Raw genomic sequence first — 18,906 nt, forward strand, 5'->3', positions numbered from 1 at the left:
TTCTCCGGGAATTAGAATACCACCTCCCAACCAAGAGTCCAATTCCTCCAAAATCAGGAGTTGAATTCTTGATTTGGGCATGTTTACGCATCAGTAATGTGTATGAGAAGAAAGGGAATGATTTACATTCCTGACTTCCCCTGCGTTTACTTGCAATCATGAATTAAAAAATATGTGGGCCCCACTTCAAAATCCATAATCACGTTCCCTCAAAACCATGAATCAGATCAACTAGTGGGAGTAGTTCGTTCGATTCCCATTCCTTTTTCCCTTACTACCTTCCAAAAATACCCTTACCACTTTATGATAATTCCAAAATACCCTTACCACTTTATGATAATTCTGAAACACCCCAAACCCTAAAAAAAATTCAATGGCTCTTTATTAATCACCGTTGAAAAAAGCAAAAGTTTTTCCTTTTCACTTGGGTTGCTAGCCTCTACTTGTCTTGTTATACTACTTATCACTTTGTTATATTTGTATTTTTTTTCTATTATATTCCTTATATTATTATGTACTAGTTTTTTCATCACTCGTCATATGGTATCTCATAATATACATTCGTTATAAAATAAAGTTTTGTCAATCTGCTTTTTTATAAGTGACTTAGATCAAAAATATATATTTATATGTGCAAGGCATTTTAGTAATTAAATTAGTTTAGGTTCTGATTCATGAGAATTAAGTGAACAATAACAATGGGAATCAACTCCATTCATGCAACGATACCATATGGTTAGTAAACAGCAGCACTAAGTCAAGGAAAGCAGCTTCTAGAGTTGCTTCTGATGATAACTATTTGTACTGTCCAAGGGCTGGAGATATCCAACGTGATGATTTTAAACATTTTCAGTGGCATTGGTTCAGGGGTGAGCCCGTAATTGTGAGTAATGTGCTTGAAACTACAAACGGTTTAAGCTGGGAACCATTGGTCATGTGGCGTGCTTGTCGTCAGATGAAACATATTAAGCATGGTAGACATTTGGATGTGAAGACCATTGACTGCTTGGATTGGTGTGAGGTCAGTTATTCTCTGATTTTGAATTGCTTACTACTATTTATAATTATATTTCTAATTGCTCACTGCTGGCTGTAATGATGTTTTAAATATGTTAACTTTTTAAAGTTATAGTGTGATAATATTTGAGAAATATCTGTATTCTGTACAGGTTTTTTCATCAATTTAGGTGGATATTTTGATGGTAGAAATTTTATAGGGGGGGTTTGTTAATACTACTTTGTGCAGTCTGAATAAGCACAAACATCTTTATGGTCACTGGTCTAAATCATAAATTGTTTATTTTCCTATGGCTCATGTGTTTTAAGTATTCTTTGTTGAGTATATATGTTGGACGAGAAAAGAGAATCTGTTCAGATAGTTTAAAAATTATGAACACCAGTCTAACTTGGTTGCAGAAGATCTGTTCTGGGTAACTACATGGAAGGTTTTCAACTTGTCTCAGTCTCAGCTCATATGATATGTGTTTAATGTGAAACAACTCATGTATAAATAAGCAATAAAATTCTTTTTGTTGATTTGGAATGCTAACCAACTAATTATTAGGCAGGGATCTAGATTTGTTTCCCTAATCAGGTTTTGAATATTGTCATTCAGATCTCCCTAATCCGGTTTTGAATATTGTCAAATGAGCTTTTCTTTTTACATAAAGTGATTCAACTGAACTAATCACCATCTTGGAAAGTTGAGCTCGAATGGGAAACCATTTAATGTAACCTTGTTTCTGCATGTTGTTAGATTGATGTTTTTTCATCATCTCAATCCAGTCGTTTTAAGATATTTGATATTTGATATCATTAGCATATTCTGTACTGTGTTTGTTTATCATTTTTATGTGCTTGTTAGTCTAACATCATTTTAATTTGTCAGAAGTTTTTATTTCTTGATGGATTGTTTAGGGGCATTGTTCGTAATTTCTTTCCACTTTTGTCCTCCCACTATAGTTATCACTCTCTTCAAAACTTGAACTGTTCTATGTTTATTGATGGTTTGATTGTGATAAGTTATATTAACTTGTGATGAATTGTAGGCGGATATCAATATACGCCAAATTTTTACTGGATATTCGAAGGGACGGTTTGATTGGAAAAATTGGCCTCAGATTCTGAAACTTAAAGATTGGCCGCCATCTAATTTATTTGAGGAGCGCCTTCCTCGTCATGGTGCTGAGTTTATTTGTTGTTTGCCATTCAAGGAATGTACCCATCCTCGCAGCGGTTGTCTGAACCTCGCTACCAAATTGCCTAAGGAATATACTACTGAAGTGACCCTTACTCCTGGGCAACTTGCCACTATAGAAAAGTTGAAGAAAAAGCATATGGAGCAAGACCAAAGAGAATTTTTTGGGGATTGTCAGACTCAGGATGACTTTATGGATAGTGAAAATCCTGGCAGTGGATCGTGTTCCAGGGATGCAAATGATAAAGAATTTTGTCTTGAAGTTGGTAATTAAAAAAAGTGGTACATCGGTTCAAGAGCTGGATAAATCAAATGTTGGGCATGATGGAAACTTTTCAAGGGGATCCAAGTCAGTGGCGGATCCAGGATTGTTACCCCAAGGGGTCTTAGTGTAAAAGTTCCGATATTTTTTTTAAGATGAAAATATCACTAAAAGATAATTTTATATTACTTTCCGCTTATCGTTCAATAATTCTAGGGAAATAGCGGTATATACCACCAAAATTATAATCTCAATTAAAAATACCACCGGCTCCCAATTTTTTTACAACTAACATCTATAAATATACAATTATTGTACACTTATTGCTCAGCTAACACTTTTTCTGTAAATCACCTCTCGCGATCAGGTCTCTCTTTGGCTCCGTCTCGCTCCGTCTCTGTTTGGCTCCGTCTCTGTTTGGCTCCGTCTCTCGCGCTCTCAGTCTCTGGTCGCTGAGGTCTCACTCTCTCTTCTCTCTTCCTCTGCCAGCGGAATCCGTTAATTGAAGATGCATGCCATCGATTACCTGAACCAGGTACTGTTGATCGAGATTTTATTACGGCTTAGGGTTTATGGGTTTGTTTGAAATTGGTTTAGGGTTTAGGGCTTTCTCTGAAATTGATTTAGTGAGTTCTCTGAAATGGGTATAGGGTTTAGGGGTTTTTCAGGGTTCAGGGTTGCATATTGGATATGGATAAGTTATCTTTGTTTTTCATATTCTGTTGTGATTATTTGGAATTTCAGTTTGGGGATGAATATTGAATGTGTAAACAAAGGGCAAAGAACCATATGCGGGGATGTATATTAGCTTTTGGTGCACAATGGGCTAGTTTAGAAGTTAAGTACCTGCAGATGTGTTGCTTGTGCTATCTTTTAAATGGATTTGAAGAGCCTATACTGAAATAGCAGCTCCTTCCCATTTCCCTTCTCATTCGGGAAGCATTTTCGTGTTAGGCCGTTGGTTTATCAGTGACTTATTTGTGCAAACAATATTGGATGTAACTAGTGTTTCGTATCTAATTGTAGAAACGAATTTGCAGGTTTCTAGTGAGCAGAAGTCACCATAACTTTATCTTTTGGAGAATATTGTAAAGAATAGCGGACGGGACTACATAAAATATTTTGTTGTCAGACTCCCTGAGGTTAGATTTCTGTTTTTTGTGATGCCTCTCATTTCTCAGCATGTTTTTTGTGGTTACGTAATGCAACTTCTTGATTTATTGACATGTAACAATGTCTGAATCAACCTGGAATACACAACATATTTAGTTTGAGGTTTAACTAATGGCAATTGGGATTAAATTATCTTTGATATCCACAGTGTTCACTGCTTATGAATTACATTGTTTGTTTCAAATAAAATGATGTTTTTCTGCACAATGTGTCATTATTACCCCCCTGTGTCAAATTGGACGATAGGCTTCACTTCACTTCACTCCGTAGTTACTTTGTAGTCAAAAGTTTTTCCCATTTTTTGCACTTGTAGGTGTATGAAATGGGAAAAACTTTTGTAGGAAGCCTTTTGAAGATAAAATATAAGAGAAGGACGTGGGAAAATATAAGAGCACGGCTTGTGGACAGAAAATGTAACATAAGGAAATTGGAAAATATAAGAGAAGGAAATGGGAAAATATAAGAGCAAGACTTGTGGAGAGAAAAGATAAGGGTTGATTCCACAATGAATGTGTATTTTTTCTGTCATGGGCCATTGGTGAACAAACATGAATGCATATAAATTTCTATTGGGGCTGTATTGTAGGTTTATCACTGATATATCTAGTGCATATTGCCATGAGATGCATCTGTATTGTGTGTTTATTGCTTGTAATTGTGTATATTTAAAAGGCTTGAAATTATTTGTATAATGGTGGTGTGTAGGGAAATATGGTCTCGAAATCAAAGTTGATGATTGCTGCGGATGAAAAAATCCAGGGAAAGGCGTTGACCCTTTCCCATACAAAAACAGCGATCTGTACAATTAAGGACAAATTTAGTGGGCAACAGTTACAAAGGTTCAAGGACAGTTGTTTTGGCCATTTGTTAGTAATTGAGGACCTGAAGTGGACAACACAAATTATCCATGGCTTGTTGTTGAGAAAGGCAGAACCGAGGACAATTTCTCAAGTCAACGGGATCAAATTCATCGTTGGCAAGAAGGTCATACAATTCACAGCGCAGCAGTTTTGCGTCATCACAGGGCTGCAGTTTGGAAAGCTTCCCTTCATTCCGACTGCAACTAATGACAACTGCTCATTGAAGAAGAAGTATTTCTGCAACAATAAAACGGTCAGCCTTTCTGAACTCGAACAAGCCTTCATCGACTGCAGTGATGAGGAGGACGTCTTCAAGTTTGGGCTATTATATTTCGCTGTTTTTGTGTTGTTGGGCAGTGAAAAGCATGTCAACATTGACATGCGCTACTTGAAATTGGCCGAAGATGTTGAAGACTTCCAGAAGTATCCGTGGGGTGCTGTGTCATATGCCAAGACAAATTCGTCATTGTTGAGGGCACTGTGCGCAGAGTACCAGCGAGTCAAAGTGCCCCAGAAAGCCTTAAAAACCCAAAAATCAGCAAAGCAATCCAAGACAATGGCAAGTGGTAGACCAAGGGAGTACCACATAAAAGGATTTGGCTTTGCACTTCAGGTGAGGAAATATCCGTTTATGCATAAGTTCCATTTACTTTGTTTACAGTGATTGATATATTTTTCTTGAAAACAGATATGGGCTTTTGAGGTGTTTCCAGCATTCGTTGCATTGCATATCGTTGTGCGCGAACAGAATGCCCAAGTCCCTCGTATAGTACAATGGAGAATCAATAGTTTGCCTCGTTTTCACGAAGTAATGAGTCAAGTCTTTGAAAATGCAGAGGTTAGTTCTGTTTATAATACTAATGTTATGCTTCTGATTGAAATTATAGGTTTAATAATATGTTTTTTGTCTCTCTAAATTGCAGGTTGATGTGCAACCTCTCCGCCCATCTGTAATTGAGAAGCAGCAGCCGTATTGGAGTTGGGGTGACGATGTCGACGACACTGAAGAAGTTGTTGAGTTGTTTGGCGATGACGAAGAACCGAAAACCAGCACTTCTCCCTCTGTGCAAGAAAAAGACGAGGACATTGCTGAAACTGCTAGCCGTCCATCGTCTTCTAAGGCAAGCATTACATTTTTTCCAATATATACGTCATAATACAATAGGAAAAACACTGCTGTTGATGGGAAATATTTTCGAAATATTGTAACATTTGCGTTATAACTTAATGCAGGGTAAAATCGCGTCCACTGATTTACGCCTTTTGAAGCGTGAGTTTGAAAGGACAAAGGATGAATTGGCCAAAGTAGCCAATTCGAATCGAGGACTTCGCAAGAGAGTGCATCAGTTGGAAGAAATTGTACGGACGGAGTCCTTGAAACGTGAAACAGAGTCTGCAAAATATAAAAAGTCAGTGGAGGCTTTTGGCAAGACCCTAGCTTCCATGGAACAGTATTTCAAGGGGGAGATAGAGCAGCTGAAAAAAATGAATAGTGGGTTGAATGAGGGTGGGGAAGGACATGAGGACCTCCGTAGTCCTCATATGAATGAAGGACCATTACATGACTATGGTAGTCCGCATATAGAAGCGGCAGCAATGGAAACAAAAAGCCCCGGTGATGGAGCCGAACCATCCACAGCCTTGGTAGTCGAAGAGGCACAAATGGTGACTTCCGTTCCTCACTTAGAAGTGCATGAAGCAGCTGAGCATGCACTTCTCGAGAAGCTGCCTACCCCGAAAGATGTGGCCGGGTGTGACGAAATTTGCAAAAGACTGATGTTGTTGTTAGAAGATTGGAAAATAAGTGATAGTATGGCATCGGGAGGTCCGATCAATCCTCCAAGTATACCCAAAGTGAGTATGGCTGGTGATGGAGAAGGGTCTAGAAGTGTTGAAACAAAAGAAGAGAAAGGTAAAGGCTGTAGACAGAAGCGTCCGTCCCACACTTTGTGTAGTCCATTTACTGATCCGTTGAGGAAGAAGAGGACGATGAGTGTGTCGGATGCGACTGAAACCCCGCCATGTTTTGATCCATCAAAACCCCTTCCCATTGAACATGTGAAGGCAGTAATGGAGTTTTGCATTGGGTGGAAAAATGAGATCAGGTTAGGATTCTTTACCTTCAAAATCCAATCTTCATGTTATGCTAGTATGTGCTGATATAGAAATGAGAGAATTACCAAGTTCGCTTTAATATACATGTGTATATTTGTGATGAACAAAATTCACACTTTGTTAAAGCAAACAAATATTGACTGCTGCTGTTAAATGTATTTTGTTAAATATAGGTACTAAGAAATGTTGAATTGTAGTTTATTATTATAACATTTAGACTGAAAAGAAGACAATAAAAGAGATTTAGAAGGGGTTGTAATAGCGGCTCCTTCCGCCCATGGCATCTGGTCTTCTCCTCCATGTTATGTTCCTCATGTTCCTCGACTCTGCTAGTGTCTTTCCTCAGTGATATTAATGCAGTCGAGGATCTGGAACATTTGGATGGAGCACAATCGAAGATTTTGTCAGGGTCAGTTAGGAGTAAGGGCTGAGGAGTTATGGGATAGAGTTAAATTCCGGGCTTCTCTTTGGGCATCGGGTTCTAGGTAGTTGAAGGATTATAATTACTCTATAATCTTGAGAGACATGGCTGCTGTCTTAAGATGATGTTACCTAAAGTCTTGTTTTCTTCCTATAGTTTTATCTTCAGTCATAGCTGCCTAGATTTTCTTTAGTTGTTCTGGAGTTTTCCTTTTCATTATTTAATCGATGTTTTTTCCTCTTCATTATCAATAAAACGTTTCTATTGATAACAAAAAATATTAATGCAGTCGAGGATGTTTTTAAACTGTATATGGCAGTTACCTCTTGGATTATGGTTATGTGTTCAAAGAGTTTCTTAATCTGAAACAAATTATTACTCGAACAAAGAATTGAACTTATGGTCACATTTGAAGTGAAGAAAAACAGAGTTGAAATAGAAGACAAATACAATTGCTTGGTTGTCGTTACAATTTCAAGTGGAGAAACAAATAGAGATAAGTAGTTTACCTAAGAATTCTCAATTCGTGCTCAAGGGGACAAAAATGGAGACAAATAAAGTCAAGATGATTGGCATGGAGATAAAATCTAACAAGTTTTTTGTTTCCTGTTTTATCATGTTTCTTCATATTTATATGTAGAATTTGAAAGTTTTGTTACAATTGAGGCAAAATTATTCCACTCCCCACTGAAGTAGCTTCCTACTTAGCAACAATTCTATATTTGTCTCACCTAATTGCTACATATAAGTAAATTCTATATTTGTCTGACATAAGGGCCATATATAACTCCCTCATTGTAGCCGGACTGTAGCCGGATTTCAACTTATGCCCGTAGGGCCTCCGCATGACGGCCACGTTATTGATTGCTCACGGCCGAATGTGCTTATAGTATAATTTGACAGCATGTATACGCCTATTATTTTACAATATAAACGAAATGGGAATTTACGTATTTGCCTAAGTTCTGAAAACTGTTATTTTCAATGGGACAATATTATTTTATATATGTTGTGAAAACTGTTACCACCTAAGTTCTGATCGGGAATTTACGTTGTTGCCTCTTGTAGTGCGGAGGTGCAGCTGGAGTCATGTTCGGTGGGCGCTGATTTTTTCTACAAACTGATCGATGATACGGAATGGATTAGCTCAAGGGTAAGAATACAGAATTCTCTACTTTATTACGAGACTTCAATTGTTTTCTAACCTTTATTAAGTGTAAAGTTGTATGAAATTGGGCTGATATTATATACGTGAACTTTCAGCACTTGGACATGGCAACCTTTCTGATCCGGAAAAGGCAACTCGCGCATCCGTTGGTATTTGGAACTCAGTGGACAACGGCAGATTGTTGCTTGCAGGTAAACATGTTACCATTTAACATTCACTGCTTCATTTTCTTTTGATTGTCATTATGTAATATGGCTTCATTTCAATGTGTGCAGCAATTTCTAGAGCCGGTCAAAGCGACTGGCAAGACACGTCGAGCGAAGAAGGCAGCTGCTGAAAACATCAGTGACCTTACACCCAGCAAGCTGAACAATATACATCACTATGTGCGCGGTACGTGGCAACACGGGTATGGCCAAGCTTGGACAAAAGTTAGGAAGGTCTATTTTCCATATAATCTGCAATTGTCCCACTGGGTTGCAATCGAACTTGATTTCGTCAATCATACTGCAACTGTGTATGACTCGTACTCTGATTTTACCACCACAAAGAAGCTGGTTGGACTGCTTCGCCCTATTTCCGAGACGCTGGCACAAGTGATGTACAATATGAAGTTTTATGAAGCTTCTGAGCTTGAAGAGGTGAAGCAAAGGGGGCTGCAGATGTCAAGCTTTACGGCATTCTCACTTTGCACCATTGGAGATGTGCCACAACAACGAGATGGGTAAGGTTTGTTAATTTAGTGGAGTTTAGAAACTATTTTACATAAATGCAGTTCTAATTTCCCACCTTATTGGCTTGACAGTGCGTCTTGCGGAATCCTGACCGTAAAATTCTTGGAGCATCTGAGTGCTGGGATTTCGTTGCATACAATTGACCCTTTGAAGACCAAATATTACAGACTGAAGCTTGCAATAGAGGGTTTAAGGGGGGAGGCATATGTATGAGGTATATGTCTTCATGTTTGTGAATTTAGTTCAGTGTGGACTTAGGACTTGGGAATTCACTGTGCTCATGAATTATGTCAGGAACTCGTTTATATGAAGATGCAGACGTCGATGCTTTGCTGGAAATTCCTGCCTTTTTGCTACAGCTACTAGGTGTAGTTATTATGTGTAGCAACCCGGGTCTTTGGCCCTGCTGTATATTGTGAGGTGTAATATTGTACAGTCTAGAAGCAGTGGCTAATTGCCTTACATGGCACACACACAGTTTCAATTTTGAAGGTTACCTATTTTGTACACCTCCATATATAAATATTGTTGCTCTTTATGGATGCTTTTGTAGCCATTGTTCACATTTTGTGTCTGTGGTTTTGTTTGCAATTTATGTGATATAGGTCAATTTCATTTCCTGCACTGGGAATCTGTTAGTGGACTTACTGAAGCATACAGCTCTCTTAAGATTTCGCAATTTAGTTTTGACTTAGTTGGTTTTCAATAATGTCGGCAGCAATTCTACTTTTCTGCTTAGCATTATGTTGTTATTGGAAGTTGGAACCTCATACTGTGTTTGCTGATCTTAGCTGGAGCAGGTACCAATCACTCGTCGTTCCTCTTGCATATTGGATTAGTTTCCTTCTGTATTTAGCTGTATTCGATCTAAGTGATTGTTCTCTGTGTACAGGGTATACTAGCACCATCCTGCTTAAGATTGGTAAATTATCTGACTTCATCGGTGAACTTCAGGTACTATTTTCATAATTTTTACTCTGCTTTGCTAGTGGAACTCGTACCAAATTTTTATTTCGGTTTTTTTTTTTTATGACTTTGTAAATTTGTAATGCATTTGGTAAACTAGGGTTTTGATCAGTTAGATAGTTTATTTATTTAGGAGCTTGTGTGTTGATGCTGAAATATTGATGGATTTGTGTTTATTTGTGTTTTGTTTGCCGTCTTTGTTGAATGGAACCGGAGAACAATCACAAGGTGACTTTGATGCGATCGCATGACAGGTATTGAAAAAACTGCTATACATTTAGTGTCGAAGGATGCTTTATCGTGTTCAATTTATGTTTTTTGTAATGGATATAAATTTTCCTGTGTTACTTTCTTTTAGGTGTGCCGTCTGGCAGCTGAAGGGGAATGACAGCCAAATTGGTATCTTACTTTCTCTTATGTGTTCAAATGAATTATTTGCATGCTTTGTGCTTTTTCCTCTTGCTTATTACCACTAAATTAATGCATGGTCCTGCCCTTAGTTTTTGGTTTAGTTCTAAAACTTCTATTCCTTACACGTATGTTTCTCATAATGCAATAGAAACTTTTTATAATTGGTTATCTTTTTTCATTGATTTCTGTAGGCATACGTATGAGATGCCTTAGCTTTAATTGGTTACGTTGTTCCAAATTGTATGTACACAATCTCACAGTCACTGCCGAGTTGTTTTTCATTTCATGTATTTCTCCGTGCTTTTTTTCCCCCATTATTCTGATTATAGAGATGAAGTCAATATTACTGTGGAGCTTATAGCATGTTTACTTTATTTTGTGGGCTTAATTGTGTGAGACATGCCCTTATAATGTCAACCAAACAGTATTGACATCAATATTTTGAAATAATTTAAATCACACCGTTTATTATTATGATTATTTTTGTTTCTTCCTCCGATAACAAGCAAAGTGGTTACAAATATGAAAGATTCTGAATAAGTTTTCTTCTATCAAATTCCGCATGGACCTAGAGTTGTACGGTACCATCCGAGGATACTTCACACTGGTCTTCGAAGGACATGTAAAACGGTTATTGTGCGTTCCATTGTACAAGGTTGAATGGATATTTTTTTCTGTTGTATTTGGCCCAAGCATGCCAAAAATCATCCTGGTTTTGAACCAAGTGGAGACTTATTTGCGCAAATGCCATTGACATACGATATAATAGCAATATGAGGCCAATATACATACACTATAGAAGCAATATTAGGGCAATATAAGGATAATACGATAGCAATAGTATGACAATATACATGTAATAGTGTGCCATTATACATACACTAGCAATACAATACAAAGGCAATATTAAGCAATATATATGCAATATAACAGCAATATTAAGTGATTCTACATACGATACATACACATCCATTACAGACTACATTTGACACATGCAAAACAAATCGCCACCGAAGCTTTAACAATACTATCCCGCGAAGGGAAAACGAAGGGAACAAAAGATCTATGTACTTCGGTATTTTGTTGGTGCATTAAATTGATGGGATTGCAAACTACACCATTAACTCCTTGGCTGTAATTTACAGCAGTAGAGCATTACATTAACAACAATAAATTTGGCTTCCAAATGAAATAACCAAACCTTAATGGGAAATTGGAATTTGTGGATTTCAACCCAAAATAGGAGTATGTAACTAAGCATTTATTGGGAATTTCATAAAATAAAATAGGAAAATAGGAAAATAGGAAAATAGGAAAATAGCAAAACTGCAAACTTGGAAAATGGGAAATAAGGAAACGTGGAAAATTCAAACTTTGGAAATATAGAAGAAAATGAAAATTGGAAAATTGGAAATTCGGAAAAACCAAAAAATGGAAACTTGGAAAATTGGAAAATTGGAAAATTGGAAAGAGGAAAGTAGGAAATAGGATAAAAGGACACTTGGAAAATTGGAAAATTGGAAAAAGGAAAAAAGGACACTTGGAAAATAGGAAAATAGGAAATTGGAAATTGAACAAAAGGAAACTTGGATAATTGGAAAAAGGAAAAAAAGGAAACTCTGAAAACATGAAAATTGGAAAAAAGGAAAATTGGAAAATTGGAAAAAGGAAATAGGAAATAGGAAATAGAACAAAAGGAAAGTTAGCAAATTGGAAAATTGGAAAATTGGAAATAGGAAAAAAAGGAAACTTAGAAAATAGGGCAATTGGAAAAAAGAAAATTGGTTAATAGAACAATTGGATAATTGGACAAAAACTGAAAATTGGATAAATGGAAATAGGAAACAGGGACACATGGAAAAGAGGAAAATTGGAAACGAATTGAAATTGTGGAAATGGGAAATAAGACAATTACCATATTGGACAATATTAATTACTTTCTCAATTAGCCAAAGCACGCAACTTTTTTTCATTACATAATGGGAAAATAGGAACATTGAAAAATTGGAAAACTGGAAATAGAACAAAAGGAAACTTGGGAAATATCAGGATGGATAACAATTGTCGTGTCCGTGATTTTTGAAATCAGGATTACTTTGAACGAAGTGGAGTGTTATTAGACCAAATGCCATTGACATACGATCTAATAGCAATATCAGACCAATATACATACACTATAGAGCCAATACGGAAGCAATATATGGTTGATACGGTAGCAATAGTTTAACACTATACATCCAATATTCATACACTATCTATACAATACAAAGTCATTATTAAGCAATATACATGCAATATAACAGCAATATTAAGTAAATGTACATACAATACACACACATCCATTACAGTACATTTCACAGATGCAAAACAAATCGCCCCCGAACCTTAACAATACTATCCCGCGAAGGGAAAATGAAGGCAACAAAAGATCCATGTACTCGGGTCAGATGAACTGAAGCAGCACTCACCCTTACTACAGGTCCATCAAAAGATCCATGTCTTTGTTCTTTGTCCTCGCTGAACGCACGAGACTATGATGACCCATTCCCTCACCACCTATATTCAACACCTCCCACACACCACCTACATCAATTTCACTCCAATTGTAGTTTGGTGAGATGACTGAAGCATAATCTCGGAACATTTCGAAGCCGTTGTTGAAACATTCAACCATTTCATGGTTATATTCTTCAGATTTTTTGAATTTTTCGACGGCATCTTTCTTTCGCTGTTCCAGTTTCAACTTCAACGACTCTAACTTTTTGCTTCGACTTTTTGCTTTTAGAGTTTGCTTCACTTCTCCAGCAAATGCTTTGTTCAACTTGTTGGCCAAGTTTGCCATCACTTGGCCATCAAGATCACATTTGGTCTCCCACCAAGCTGTTGCCTTAGAGAAATATTGGAGCTCCTGCTTCACGGCACAGATTTTGTCAAGGGGATCAGTGCTGTCGGCCTCACTTCCAGATGAAGTGGGATCATCATTGGGAGTCAGCGGTGGAGATGGAAATGGCACATGCCACGGCATGTCCCCCGGGTAACTCACTTGCTCGTTTGGAGGCCGTACATCAGACATCTTCAAGTATTGAAGTATTGAAGTACTACAATTCACAGCTGCCGACTGCAACAAAACAAATAAACGTAGATTCTGTCTGAAGTTGTAAAGGACAATATGGTTAGCTTTAGTGGAGAATGTTTGCGTTTGAGTAAGACTGATATGAAGTACTGATATGAATGTGGAGAATGCTTGCCTTTGAGTAAGACTGATATGAAGTACTGATATGAATGTTTGCCTTTGCCTTTGAGTTAGACTGATATGAATGTTTGCCTTTGCCTTTGAGTTAGACTGATATGAATGTTTACCTTTCCCGTTAATTAAGCTGCCTATGCTGCAGTTATATATACCAAGGTTCATATATTGGGTATTTTGTTGGTGCATTAAATTGATGGGATTGCAAACTACACCATTAACTCCTTGGCTGTAATTTACAGCAGTACAGCATTAGATTAACAACAATAAAATTGGCTTACAAACGGAAAAAAGCAAACCTTAATGGGAAATTCCAAAATTGCAAAATAGCAAAAGTGCAAAAGTGCAAACTTGGAAATTGGGAAATAAGGAAACTTGGAAAATTGGAAAATTGGAAAATTGAAAATAGAAGAAAAGGAAAATTGGAAAATTGGAAAATCGGAAATACGAAAAAATGGAAACTTTGAAAATTGGAAAATTGGAAAATTGGAAAGAGGAAACTAGGAAATAGGATAAAAGGACACTTGGAAAATTTGGAAAATTGGAAAAAGGAAAAAAGGACAGTTGGAAAATAGGAAATTGGAAAATTGGGTAATTGGAAAATAAAGCAACTTGGAAAATTGGAAAATTCGAAATTCGAAATTGAACAAAAGGAAACTTGGAAAATAGGAAAAAGGAAAAAAAGGAAACTCTGAAAACATGAAAATTGGAAAAAAGGAAAATTGGAAAATTGGAAATAGGAAATAGGAAATAGGAAAAATTTGCCCAACTGTAATTTTCGGATTCCAATCACTTCGCGAAAACCCCCCATCCAAATAAGCTTCTCCATCATTTACACCGGCTTCATTGTACCGGTTCTGTTCACCTATTTCATTCGAATAATGTTCACGAATGGGTTCAGATTCTCCTCCTAAACGCATTATTGGCAGTTGGGCAGATGTGTTCAAGCAGCCCAAAATAGGAGGGGCAGAGTACACTGACACTTCATTTCTTTCAGTACCATTATCACCACCATGCATCTGATCCACCTCGCTAAAATCAATCATATCCATAAAATCTGTCCCTACTTCACCTCCCACATCAGTGCCATTTGTATTATTCCAAGTTACTTCATTGCTTTCAACAATGGCAACTGAAGAACGACCCATCCGACTACTATCTGTCGTGATATGCATACTATCAACTACATCATTTGTCAGTCCTTTATCTTCTATACTCACGAGTAAGGGAGCTAGTTTTGAAGGTGTTACCTCAGAATTGTACTTCATAAAAAATTTTACATCATCATCGTCCTCAATCTTTATGTGCTTCCACTCATTCGAGGCCACCAAAACTGAGAATTTTAAGCTAACCTTGTCTTCGCTGCTGTTTGTATTACCAATCTGATGCACACGGTCCAACAGTTCAGCAAATTTGATGGTCCGTGGAACTATTAAGCCTTTTGACTCACCCCCTTCGTATTTGCACATCTTCTTCGAGGTGACCCATTTTCCATTGTAGCACACGAGAATAACAATTGTCTCCATTTCTGACCATGACAAAACAACATTTCATTAACACAATATAACCACAATAAACACACAATACAATAGCAATATAACTACAATATAAAAACAATATAATAGCAATATAACGTCAACATAACAGCAATACGACAGTGAAATAAGAGGAACGCAACAGCAGTACACCAGTAACACATCAGCAATCACACTATACAGATATACTACATCAAATGGAAAATCCCAAGTCTCAAGATTCACATATCCAGACCAATCTAAGTGCAATTGGTACAAACCCAGATGACTGAGCATGAATATTCAACAAAACCTAACCCAAAGCAATTAAAGCCAAAACGAATTTAACACAAACCCAAACAATCAAATTATAACCCATTTCACATAATCCCACTAATTTTAAGAAAATAACCATCAACACTACCTTTTCGAGGTCGGCAATCCACTAAAGCTTCAAGGTTGCAAGCAGCTATTCAGAAGACATACCTAAAGGGAGGGGTTTCGATTCCAAACAGAGAGCAAGAGACCGAATACAGGGAGAAAGAGAGAGAGATAGAGCTGCGCTATGGGAAAGAGAGCAAAGAGAGAGACACAGAGTTGCGCTACAGAGAGAGAGAGCCAAGAGAGACACAGAGAGCTGTGTTAGACAGAAACCTAAGAGAAAGAGAGATGTGCCAGAGAGAGAGAGAGAGCTGAGTGACCTAAGAGAGACCAAACTTTCTGAACTTGTGAAAATTCAGCAATAAGTGGACAATAATTTTATATTTATAGGTGATAGTTGTACAAAAATTGGGGAGCAGTGGTATTTTTAATTGAGATTATAAAATCAGTGGCATATACCGCTATTTCCCATAATTCTAAGCCTAAATTAATCATACCAAACAGTCAACTATTTTTTATAAAAGAAACAAATGAACAAACCTATCTTATTATAAGTTATCCATCACAAAATTAATCATAAACCCTAAATTCCAACAAATCAAATAATCATATATAGTCATCCAATCCAATAAATCATCCACACACAAAATCATCAATATTCATCCATTCCAATAAATCATTATCCAATAAAAATATTAGGCATTATCATCAAACAAAAGAATGTAACATAAGTATACCAAGAACAATAAATTTATAAAATCAGAGTTGGAGAAGGAAGAGAATAAAATTTTCAGCCATGTTGAGGGTTTGGGGGGCGAGATTTAGTTTAGGGTTTAGGGTAGAAAATAATAGAATTTGGGGATTTTAGGAGTCCATTTGAGTGTTTGAGTTGAATTGAGCAGAGACTTGGTATTTATTACAATTATTTTAGTATTTTTATGTTTTTCATAAATCTTGTTGGGAAATATGAAGGGTTGTTGGGCAATATTTTCCAGATTTGGCCAATATTAAACTTTAGTCAATATTTTCCAGATTTGGTAAAGTTTTATGACTGAAAGCAATGGGATGGGGTATTGGGTGGGTTTGGACTTTGGGGGGAGTTGCTGGGCCAAGCCATTTTAAAGACAATTCCTGGGTCAAAACGACGTAGTTTTGCCCAGGATGTTTTAAAAAAAACAACAGTGCTTCTTCTTCCTCGCAGCTTCTTTCTTTCTCAGCAAAAACGTCGAGCACCTGGTGTGCAACTCCAAGGGGTCTCTCCCCCAGCTCCAAGGGACCTCTAAGCTTATTTCCATGGCTTCCAAGAGGTCGTGCGACCCCACTGACCCCACTGTGGCTCCGCCATTGATCCAAGTCTGAAAAGAGTGTTTCAAGGGGATCCGAGTCTGAAAAGAGTGTAGAGGAAAAATTAGATCATGATGAAAGTGATGAAAATAGTGTGCATTCAATAAATACTGGGAATAAGTTGGAAGGGTCAAATGAAGCTGAAGGTGGTGCTTTGTGGGACATTTTCCGGAGGCAGGATGTTCCTAAGCTGCAAGAATACCTCAGGAAGCACTCTAAGGAATTCAGGCACATACATTGTTGTCCATTGCAGCAGGTAAATTGCTTAGTAACAATTCTAAAGCTAGATAATTTTTATCTCTTGGAGATAATGCTGCAATAGTAATAGTTTAGGCCTATTACATAATCAATATATTTGTTTTGAATTATCCATATTTCTGCATTCTTTTGGTTGGGCAAAGTGACATTGGTTGGTGCTCAAGGAAGTGAATTATTTTTCTTTTTGTGCTTAGTATGTATTGATTTAGGCAAAATTTATTTGAGTTGGATTACTGCGGAGATGTATGAATAATTTGATATACGACTGAATATAAATTCAAGTCATTGATGGATTTCATGATATGCACTTAAGCACTTGTGTGCCACGACATCTTGGTGTGGCTTAGAGTTTTCAATATAATTTGATGTGGGTGATTTTATTGGCACCTCAAAATTTATTCTTTGCACCCCACATTCTCTTTACACCCCATTGAATTTTAGTAAAATTTAAAATTACTCACTACATCCCATTTTTCTTCCTAAATTGCCCTCATGAACTCCATTCCTTAACTTGTGTAAATGCCACCAAAATCGTTACCTTATTTCAGTGGTAGTTCACCGAATTTGTTTCTGTTTTTCAGTGGTTGTCCACTGAATTTGTTTCCGTTTTTCAGTGGTAGTCCACCGAATATGTTTCAGTTTTTGAGTGGTAGTCCACTGAATTTGTTTCCGTTTTTCAATGGTAATCTACTGAATTCGTTTCCTATTTCAATGAATTAGTTTCTTGTTTCAGTGATCATCTATTGAATTCGTTACTGAGTTTGTACTAACTTAATATTGTTTTTTAGATATTAAAAGGACTCGCAGAGGTACTACTGAGGCTTCATCATCTCAACCTGATAGATAGCGTCCCACAGCCTCAACGAGGAGACATAAAGCGGCGAGGTTAGCCCCTCAAGAGGACCAGCCCCAACATGGTCCCTCAGACCACTTTGAGGATACTACAGAGGTTAGAGATGTAGCTGCTACTCATGATAGTATTGTTGAGGTAGATGTTGAGCCTATTGAACCATCTCGAGTAGGTCCCATTAATCCATCTTTACTTACGAGTTTTAAAACTCACATAGCAGCTACAATTCGGAATAATATAAAGCAGAATATAAGTCTGGTTCATGGTAATTAACCTAAATATTGTTTTGTATTTGACTAGGAATGTGAGCCCCTTAGGTCTATGTTGAAGACATCTACCCTTCGTGAGTGGAATTGGTGGGCTAATCTAAATAATAGTATATTCAAATGGTACATTCAGAGGTCTGGATTAGAGCAACTTCTTAGGTGTTCTTATCGAAATGCAGATAAGATTGTTGTATCTACCTTCGTTGAGAAGTGGCATCCCAAAACGAACATCTTTCACATGCCTTTTGGTGAGATGACCATCACATTGGATGATGTGTCATCTATTTTAAGGGTGTCACCTTATTTTTGTTCCTTCAATAGGAGTAAGGTCAAAATAGTTTACATTAAATTTATGGTAGACAGTAAGTTATTGAAAAAATAAATATATTTCAGTTCATTGCCACTGAATTGTAGGTAAAAATTCAGTAATACACCACTGAACACCGTTCCATGTTACGGTGGATCTCCACCGCATCTTAAGTTAACGGTCGGAGAAACACAACCGAAATAGGTACAATGTTTCGGTGGCATTGATCGGTTCATAATTGTATATCATTTTGTACCCTTCTAGCTTATGATTTGGTTATGTTTTTGAGTTAAACTTGTGCTTTTAATCCTTTTTGTGTTTATCTTTCAGTTCATTGAGCTTTAGGTAATAATGAGGGCTTTGGATAGTAAATGATGCAATCCATGCATGTTAGGGCCTAATTTGGATGAATGGATGAAGAGCTTAAAGACA

The 18,906-nt window shown here is 37.1% G+C and overlaps 3 protein-coding genes across 3 annotated transcripts; 1 reads left to right on the plus strand and 2 right to left on the minus strand.

The window, feature by feature from the left end:
* Positions 1-4,335: 4,335 nt before the first annotated feature.
* LOC148294335 (uncharacterized) lies at positions 4,336-9,143 on the plus strand. Its single transcript, XM_088253093.1, has 8 exons — positions 4,336-5,105; positions 5,181-5,330; positions 5,416-5,613; positions 5,726-6,597; positions 8,097-8,181; positions 8,292-8,387; positions 8,472-8,920; positions 9,002-9,143. The coding sequence occupies exons 1-8, from the start codon at positions 4,344-4,346 to the stop codon at positions 9,141-9,143; spliced, it is 2,754 nt and encodes a 917-aa protein (XP_088109219.1). The 5' UTR covers positions 4,336-4,343.
* A 3,637-nt stretch (positions 9,144-12,780) lies between these two features.
* Positions 12,781-13,380, minus strand: LOC148294336 (uncharacterized). The gene has a single exon (XM_088253098.1). It carries the CDS (start codon positions 13,378-13,380, stop codon positions 12,781-12,783), a length of 600 nt encoding a protein of 199 aa, XP_088109224.1.
* A 383-nt stretch (positions 13,381-13,763) lies between these two features.
* On the minus strand, positions 13,764-15,117 carry LOC148294337 (uncharacterized). The gene is made up of 2 exons (XM_088253710.1): positions 14,348-15,117; positions 13,764-13,783 (listed from the first exon to the last, which is right to left on the minus strand). The coding sequence occupies exons 1-2, from the start codon at positions 15,078-15,080 to the stop codon at positions 13,764-13,766; spliced, it is 753 nt and encodes a 250-aa protein (XP_088109836.1). The 5' UTR covers positions 15,081-15,117.
* Positions 15,118-18,906: the final 3,789 nt, after the last annotated feature.

This window comes from Prunus avium, chromosome 5 (genome assembly GCF_965620075.1).
Source record: "Prunus avium chromosome 5, drPruAviu1.hap1.1, whole genome shotgun sequence".
Classification (NCBI taxonomy): domain Eukaryota; kingdom Viridiplantae; phylum Streptophyta; class Magnoliopsida; order Rosales; family Rosaceae; genus Prunus; species Prunus avium.

What these genes read in the sequence shown, in the direction of transcription:
- LOC148294336 (XM_088253098.1), bottom strand. Translation starts at nt 13,380, where the DNA reads ATGTCTGATGTACGGCCTCCAAACGAGCAAGTGAGTTACCCGGGGGAC.
- LOC148294335 (XM_088253093.1), top strand. Translation starts at nt 4,344, where the DNA reads ATGGTCTCGAAATCAAAGTTGATGATTGCTGCGGATGAAAAAATCCAG. An exon ending in GGGTGGAAAAATGAGATCAG is followed by an intron (nt 6,598 to 8,096) that starts GTTAGGATTCTT and finishes TGCCTCTTGTAG; the next exon opens with TGCGGAGGTGCAGCTGGAGT. An exon ending in CGGAATGGATTAGCTCAAGG is followed by an intron (nt 8,182 to 8,291) that starts GTAAGAATACAG and finishes GTGAACTTTCAG; the next exon opens with CACTTGGACATGGCAACCTT.
- LOC148294337 (XM_088253710.1), bottom strand. Translation starts at nt 15,080, where the DNA reads ATGGAGACAATTGTTATTCTCGTGTGCTACAATGGAAAATGGGTCACC. An exon ending in GGATGGGGGGTTTTCGCGAA is followed by an intron (nt 13,784 to 14,347) that starts GTGATTGGAATC and finishes TGTAAATTACAG; the next exon opens with CCAAGGAGTTAATGGTGTAG.